Source organism: Lissotriton vulgaris, chromosome 3_1 (genome assembly GCF_964263255.1).
Source record: "Lissotriton vulgaris chromosome 3_1, aLisVul1.2, whole genome shotgun sequence".
Classification (NCBI taxonomy): domain Eukaryota; kingdom Metazoa; phylum Chordata; class Amphibia; order Caudata; family Salamandridae; genus Lissotriton; species Lissotriton vulgaris.
Window position 1 is genome coordinate 1788096128 of NC_141689.1, and position 8934 is coordinate 1788105061.

The 8934-nt window shown below is 44.4% G+C and overlaps 1 protein-coding gene across 2 annotated transcripts in view; it reads left to right on the top strand.

Moving 5' to 3' along the window:
* The window catches only part of PRDM5 (PR/SET domain 5), a 666844-nt gene extending 658119 nt beyond the window's left edge, over positions 1–8725 (top strand). The window contains exon 17 of one of the 2 annotated variants that reach the window (XM_086962221.1): positions 7480–8725. In XM_086962221.1, the coding sequence (XP_086818347.1) occupies positions 7480–7644 (165 nt within the window). In that variant the 3' untranslated portion in view covers positions 7645–8725. The remainder of the gene's footprint in view (positions 1–7479) is intronic. The other variant, XM_086962220.1, reaches the window with a different exon arrangement.
* The last annotated feature ends 209 nt before the right edge of the window (positions 8726–8934 follow it).

Consider the following 8934-nt stretch of genomic DNA (forward strand, 5'->3'; position numbering starts at 1 on the left):
ATTGGTGAGCTTCAGGGATACTGGAACAGTTGCTCACATATGCCAGGGAAGGAATAGATCACTAGTGACAACAATCCAAACACTTCAGGTGTCCTTTTTCTTTCCTCCCGCCCCGGTTCGCACACAGAGGACCCGTTCTGATGACAACTGGGAAAGGGTGGGTCGAAGGGGCGCCCAGCACCATGAGTTCAATCCAAGGCCACCATTTAATAGGCCATTACCACCTTTCCAAACTTTTAATCGGTTCCATTGCTTGGAGGGACTCGAGGGGGTGGACTGACAAACAGATCACTGCAGGGGGGATAGCGGGGACAGAGGTGCCCAAAACGTAGAGCAGGAGATTCCCAGCCACCTATCAACAGGTAGTGCCCGGAGTCAGGGGTTGGATGAGCCGAGGGTCGTAGAAAATGCTCACATGGGTGATATGCAATTACCAGTCCCGGGGGAGGTAGGGCGAGAACCTCTAGATGGGATGCAACGAAATGGGGTCCAGGTGGGGGATGCACTAAAAATTATTTCATGGAATTTAGCCAGCTTGGCTGGGAAAGTCAACAATAAGGAGTGGCTTGAATATATCAGGAAATTCCACATAATATGCCTGCAGGAGACCTGGGCCCTGGAGAATAATTTTCATCTAGAAGGGTATAAGTCCTTTGTTGTACCTGCGCAAAAATCAAGATCAGGGAGAGCCATGGGAGGTTTGGCTATTTATACAGACCTGAGCCTACCGGGACAATATGCTAGCCTTGAGTGCAACTCTCATAGAATTCAGGCTGTTAGGTTCCCGGGGAAAGGACTTAGATTCGTCGCTGTAAACCTCTATAATAATGAGAGTGCGGGATCTAATTCTCCTTTTGCCCCTGAACTGGATAACAAGTTGAGTCAGGTACTAACAGGTCAAAAAAATGGGCTCCCTTATGGGCTAGTGGTTATGGGAGATTTTAACTGCCACTTGTGCCCTGCACTGGCCCAAACAAACATAGATTGGTCCCGATGCCCATTGGAGAATGGACCGCATTTCTCTCACACGCCGTTGGGCCTTGCCCTGAGGATGTTACGGCTTAAATATGATCTGGGACATACCATTAACAAGGTAGAGATGCAGGAGGGTGGCACACTCCCCCCCACATTTAAGGGTAGAGGATGCTCCTCCTTTATAGATTATATTTTGGTTTCGAGGGCACTAATGAATAAGACAATCAGTGTAGGGATTGAGTGGAGTGGTTTTAGCGACCACAACCCTCTTCTCCTGGAACTGTTGTATTTGGCAGGCCCAAGAACTAGAGCCCACCCTACTATCACTGAGAGGGCAACAGACCAGGGCAGGAGATTAAAATGGGCTAAAATTGATGGGGAAAAGTTTTACAAGGGCTTGGTGGACGCAGGGAAACTAGCTATTAATGACTGCCTGGACACCGAAGTCCATGGACCGAGGGTAATGGCAGCCTTCGACCAGATTGCCAAGCTGGTCGACGGTTTATTAAAAACCAGTGTGCCTCTCAAGACTGACGGGAATCCACGTTGGTTTGATAAAGCCTGCTCTAAAGCCCTGAGGGAGCTGAAAAGTAGCCTTAAAGCCAAACCAAGGGTCCCCCATAAAGTTAAAGAGTGTAGAGACGTTTACAAAAGAGAAATCAAGAGGAGGAAGTTTGCCTTGCAGGCGGAAGCATGGGCAGATCTACGAGAAGCGGGGGAAAAAAAGGACCTAGCGGGTTTCTGGAAAATAATTAATAACCCAACTTTCCAGGAAAAAGACTCCCCGGATGTAGGGGCTAATATTCTCCCTGAGCAGTGGATTAACCACTTTAGGGGCCTCTATAATCACGAGCCAGGTTCCATTGCAGACTCCCCGGCCAGTTCTATCGAGGCTACACTGGTGGAATTTTCCATCAAGGAAATAATTGCAGGGATTGAGGGCCTGACCAAAAACAAAGCACCGGGGCCTGACGGAATCCCTCCCGATCTTTTTCTGAGTAACATCGAACTGTGGGCCCCCCTCATGACAAGGGTAATAAACACCGCTATCATTTATGGCCTGCCCCGATCCTGGTCCACGGCAGTAATTGTGCCAATTTTCAAAAAGGGCAATAGGGATGACCCAAAGTGCTACCGCCCGATCTCCCTGATTGATGTGTCTGCAAAGCTTTTGGGGAGGGCAATCCTTAATAGATTGTCCGAGTGGACCGAGGAAAGGAACATCTTCTCGGACACCCAATACGGCTTTAGGGTAGGGAGGTCCACTAGCGATCAGTGTTTGAATCTATATATGTTGACTGCCAAGTACACCATAGCTAGTGATGAACCCATTTACATGGGTTTTATGGACTTGGCAGCAGCATTTGACCACGTGAACAGGGAAAAACTGTGGGGCATGATGCTCAGCTTGGGGATAGAGAGCGGCCTAATTAAGATCTTGAAAGAACTGCATAGTGATACTACTGCCAAGGTCCGCTTTAATAGGGAGGGGGGGCTGACTAGTTCCTTTCCTTGCAAGAGTGGAGTTCGTCAAGGCTGCATTCTCGCTCCCTTTTTGTTTTCCCTTTATGTCAACAACTTAGAGCAGTTTCTGCTAGGATTGAAGGCAGATTGCCCAAGGGTGGGGTCGCGGCATATCCCCGTTCTGCTTTATGCAGATGACGCGGTTTTGATCGCACGCACACCGAGGAGCCTTCAAACCCTGATTGACGGATTTGTTAGCTTTATGGGCGCCCTGGATCTTTCTGCAAATCTCAGTAAATGTTATGTGCTCCTGGCAGGGAAAAAAAATGCCTCTAAATTTACTTATAAAATAGGGAGCCATAAATTGGAAGAGGTTAAAACATTTCCATACCTTGGTGTTACATTTGATGGTGCCTTACGGTTTGATACCTTGGTGGAGGAACGCTGCGGTAAAATGGTATCATCTAACGGGGCAATTGCTAGTTATGGCAGGAGGCTAGGAAGATGGTCCCCGGAACAGGTGTTAAACCTGTATAGCTCTGTATCATGCTCCAAGGTAATTTATGGGGCAGAGGTATGGGGCTTTGTTAATACCACTAGCATACAAAGAGAAGAAAACAAATACTTGAAATCAGTTCTGAGGGCCCCACAATGTACTGCTGGTTCAATTGCCCACAGTGAGTTAGGGAGACCATACATAGAAGATCTGATAAAGTTGAGGCCAATTATAGCCTGGCTAAAAATTTGGGTGAACCCGGAGGCGTCACTAAGTAGAGAAATTTTATCAGATTGTCTAAAGAGGGACAAATGTATGCGTATCCCTTGGCTCCTTTATGTAAAGAACAACTTAGAGGAGCTAGGCCTTGGGAACCTCTTCTTTCACCCTGCATCGATTGTAGCCCAGGACAAACAGCATGTGGGGAGAATATTCCTGGAACAGAAAACCATGTGTAGAGAGGTGGCTGAAGGTTGTAAAAAGACTGTGAGGGCCCATCGCCAAGTAAAAAGTGTTCAAGGCATGGAGCCGTACCTGTTTCTCATGCACAATGCCCAGGATAGGTTCCTGATGTGCTGATTTAGACTTAACTTACTCCCATTCATGTTGGCATCACCAGCTGGGTTTGTCACAACAATAGACCAGAAGGGGCCCTGCGGCTGCGACAACAGGTCTCCGCAGGATTCCCTTCATCTGGTCTTACTTTGCCCTCTCTACTCTATGCCCCGGCGTAAATACCTTGTAAATATCTTGAAAAATGCTAATTTGGTCCACGCAAGGGAGGCATTACTCTTCTTACAGAAAGCCGAGGACCCTTTGACACTGTGTAGCATTATGAATTTTATTAAAGTTGCCCTAAGACTAAGGCTCGCTAGAGGTGTAGATTGAAACCTTTTATTCTCTCTTTTTAATGTTAAATATGGTCATACTGCTGCAGCTATGTCTGTAAATTTATTGTACAAAGAATTCTGAAATGTTTAATGCTTTTTTTATTGTGTAAATATGAATGTGCTTTTATGGTGTTTTTTAATCACCGAATAAAGATTCTTTGAATTGAGTCCTTCAGTGCTGGGAAGCTGGGAAGATATAGAGTTCAGAAGGACGGCTTCTCTCTAGTGCACAACACCACTTAGGTTTCTTTTTCAGGGCTGAACTCTTTGGAGTATCATTTGACCAGCACATGATAGTGATGAGAACATTTTTGGTGTAGCCCTCTTCACAACCATGTCCTGGCCAGTGGCTCCAAATACGGGGAACCCGTAGGGAAAAGAAACAAAGCCACAATCGATCAGCAGATTCCAAGTGCACAACTTGGTCCCTGCTGTTTGGATTTGCACAGAGATTTGAGGTTTTTTTTTCATAACCGAAAGCACAGAGATTTGAGTTTTTGGCTACAGAAAACCTCCTATAGCCACCAGGGATAGTAGCTAGAGGTCTCTGAGATCAAGAGTACAGTGGGCTTTCAACAGCCTAGGGAGGCCCCTGCTACTGTCTCTCAGATCTATGTGTTAGAGGATGTCTCCTGCCCTTTAAAGCATGACCTCCTCTTCCTGGCAACAAAAGCTTCTCTAAGGGCTCTGGGACAACTCTCATGGCCAACCCTGGAGGTCTCCTGACCTGGTGCAAATCCAGCTCTATATCAGTACGACAGAGACGCTTAGCAGAAGAATATATTGAGTGTCAGCACTTCAAAACCAGTCAGGCTTGCAGGTTGGTTTTGGGCATTAGAATGCAGTGGCAAGTACCCATAGTGCCTTTTCTTCATGGCCAGTCTTGCAGAGCTATACCATGACAGAGCATAACAAATCTACCATAATTACTGTGGGATAATTAAGGGCTTAGTGCCAGCAACTACATAGATAGTCCAGCTGAAGTCAATAGTAGAAATTAGTACCATTAGAAACTGCAAAGCTGGTCCTTAAATTTCTTTCCCAAGTGTCTGCTTGTTAAATGAACTGGAGGTACAAAATTACTATTTTATTTCGTATCCACATATGCCCTGGCACAAAATGTACACTCAAGGAAAGGAACAGGAGCAGGACAGGTACCTATCTCAGTATCATTTGTTCACACCCCATTTGCAAACCCATGCTAAGGCTTTCATTAAGAGTTGCTCATACATCCTGATGCAGTAATACAGCTCCTAGAATTCACAATATTGTTGGGTGCAGGTTTTACTAGATGCAGGATTACACCATCGTTATCAATTGTGGGCTATGGTGTGGGGAATAAATACAGAAGTGTGTGTTTGTACAACATTTACACATGTTTCTCCACAGTCTGTCGTTTCCCCTCAAATTTCAAGAGCTTTAACAAGCTAAATATGTCCAAGGAAACCCCCAAATGAGCTGAATTACCACAGAACATCTGATGCTAATTGGGCGGACATTTACATTTCCTCCTGAATCATGAATTACATGTAACTCGTTTTGAGGGTCTGAGTTATTATCAGAAATGCTGGTTTAGGTGTGCAAAATGGTTGTAATAAAAAGGCATGCAACCACGTATTTTCTGGGGTTACCAAAGAGGAATTTCCCCACACAGACCGCTAGTTTGCAGATGGAGAAAGAAAATAAATTGGCTAACAAGTTCAAATGCAGATGTATGGCACAATTAATCCTTCGAATTGTCTGCCCCAGGACAGTCATCAGTAGTAAGTGTAGGATTGCAGTAGTAAGCAAGCATATTTATGATGTATATAAGTTTTAATGTATTCACCTGGGAATTTTTATGAATCCCTTCTAATGCCCTCATTCTGACTTTCTTGATAATTGCAGAATCAAGGTGTTACCAATATTTAAGGTACTAGTAGCACCTAGATAGCAGAGTTACCAGGGTATCACAAGTCAAAATTCCAGAATGTTTTGGGAAATCAGTAATTCTGGGTTTGAGCAGTGAAATATCTGTGTGAAAACAATACAAATCAGTTGTATTCGATTGGATTTCATAAAGTCCAATAAGACTGGTAACTGGTCCAATTGGAATTAAGAGGCCCCTTCTAATGAAGACCAAAATTGAGATGCAGATTTCTGAATATTTCCAGATCTTTCAGATATTGGAAAGTTAATTTGACACTAGGGGCCTCGTTAAGAGTACGGTGGTCCCAAGACTACTGTACCTACGTTGGCGGTCCGAACATCCTCCTTGGCGATCTGATCAGACCACTGCAAGACCGCTGACACCACCATGATCTTGGATCATGCGGTGTCAGTGGTGGGGAAAGCAGCGATCTATAGTGACGGTGCTGATCCTGGCACCACCAGGCAGATCAAGACCTGCCTTTCCACCGAGCTTTTCATGTTGTAAAACTGCCATGAACAGGTCGGCGGAAAGGCAGGAAAGGAGTCCCAAACAGGGCCCCAGGGCAAATATGCTCATGGGGCTGTGTGGATGGGGACACATTTTTTATTGTGCATGGCACACAGTCCACCAACATGCAGATGGCAGTCCTACGGCGGCGGCATGTGCTACAGACTCTCTATGAGCCAAAGCATGCCACCGCCACCCCAACACTGCCTGCCCAGTAGTAAAATTGCAATTCTGTGGTTGGGATGCCACCTGCTTGGTGCCCTACTTCCAGCCACCACAATGGTGGTCCGGAGGTAGGACCTCTAATATCGTAGTTGGGCCCTAGGCCTTGGTAAGTTAACACTCTAATATATAAGGTCCAAATCACCAAGAATGTTGGAGCACAAATCTCCACCTCGCTGTAATTTTCTGAGTTTCTGGAATTCTTAAACTTTCACAGAAGTAAGGTAGAAATATAGCAAGGTGCGGGTTTCCAGGTGTACTACTGTGAAGATCATGTAACATTCTCATCAGGATCTTATTCCTGCTTCCGGAGATCGCCTTAACGGGGTTCTATAGGTAAAATAAGATCCTCCGTGAAAAACCACATTTTTTCCTAAGTAGACCACAGTTTTTTTCACCAAAGATATATGTTTTTTGCCCATGGATAAACCCTTTTGACTGCACTCTACCAAGTCTGGGAATTATCTATTCTCCTTTCCTACATTTGAAAGGAATTTACACCATCCCTTGCATAAAATGCTGACCCTTTCTAGAATGGAAAGGAGTAGGACAAGATCTTCCAAATGCTGATGAACATGTGGGATTCACAAACTTCCAAGGATAACCACTCCTTGCAATGCCGATTTTCTCAACCATTGGGTGGGATTTACGGGAGTGGAGAACTCAGCACCCATGGCAGGGATATCTGCACCGGTAAATGAGTTTACTCTTATCATGAATTGCTTTACGAATTCCTTGCAGGACTAAATAGGTAAATTCGTCAGAAAATTCAGGTTCAATCTAATTTACCTTTCCGTAGATAGTCCTTAGACTTATATGTAAGCTGTTTGTATCTGTAAATAAAACTAAGTTTATAACAAAACAATCAAGAATGCTCATCAAGGGTTTCATGGTTTTTCCTTTAAAAGAAAGTGCGTGATGTCCCTTTTTTTCCCCAAAATTAAACAATAGCGTCCAGAGTGTGCATTCTTAAAGTGATATGCTTATGGTTTTCTTTCTTTGTCACCCTTTAGGTCTGTGATCTTACCTTCAGCCTCAAGAAAATGCTTATTCGACACAAGCTGACTCACAATCCCAATCGCCCCATGGCCGAGTGCCAGCTGTGCCACAAGAAGTTTACAAGGAATGACTACCTCAAGGTGCACATGGAGAACGTGCATGGAGAAACAGACAGCTGACACCTGGCGGGACATGGCCTGTCATCTTCTTCATTGGGTCGAGTTTGTAGATTGGCACTTCGAGCATGGACGTCCCGATAATGTTACATATTGGAAATTACATGCCAAGCATGCATTGATTTACTGTGTGCCTGAGCATTGCTCTCACAGATTCATTTCAAGCAAAAGAAGAAGAAATCAGAAGCAAAAAGAATTGTTTTCTGACCAGTGTTTTCTGAAAATGTCTCTGTTTGCATTTTCCGAACCGGTTGGAATCAAGACCGCATCTTGAGCCTGTTCCTCTTTGGAGACTTGAATAATCAAGGCATGTAGAGGGCACTGCTGAGTGCTGCCCTGGTGAACTCCAACAGAAATATAAAACCAGTCATAACGTTTCAAAGCTTGATTTCCATTATTGTTTCTTTATGCACAAAATGTACATTTATAGTCTCATTACAACTGCTTGGGAATTTCCAAAGGGGCCAGTAGCCAGCTAACCACCCTATTGGAAATAATGAAGTCCATGAAAACACCTCAGATCTGTCTTGTTTCTGCTGGAACTTTGGGCTGTTAAAACAACCAAAACCAGCAAGGAGAACTACAGAGAGCAATTGTGAATTACTGTATGAATCAGACCAGAATTTCAAATTCACCTAGTAATGATCTACTTCTCAGAATGTCTGCTAACTCCACCCCTCCTGAATTAACGGGGCTTCCGGTAGTGCTAACTTCAGAGGTGCTAACTTAAAACTTTATAAATAAATAAATACTATGTGCAAGCGCAGAGCGCTTACAATGAGACTCTTAAAAGCACCATTGATGTTTCTGCAACAAATGTTCAAACCATTTCAAGAGAGCAATACTGTGAGAAAGGACAACACGAGTTTCTTAACCATCTCTGTTTTACTTTGATGCACAATCAAACATTGTAATTTACCATCCACTTTGCATTTGCTGAATAGTTGATACATTGTATGATTAATACAACGCTTCTACTGAAATGGGAACCTGATGGGTATTGCATAAGACTGCAAGGTTTTGTACAGGCTGACCCACAGCCATCAACAAAAATGCCCCTTTGTCTCATGACATCCACAAGATAGCACCAACACTCAGCCACGGTCGGTAGTGGGTGTACCTGCCGGGCGGTGATGTTGGGGGGGTGGGGCAGGGTGGGGGGTAGTAATCTATGGATTACAAAGCTTTATAGGTAAGTACACATAAATAAATAAAATGAATTTCGTTGCGCGCACTGCATCGCATTTGGGGATGCGAGGCATGCAACAACATTTATTTGATTTATTTATATGT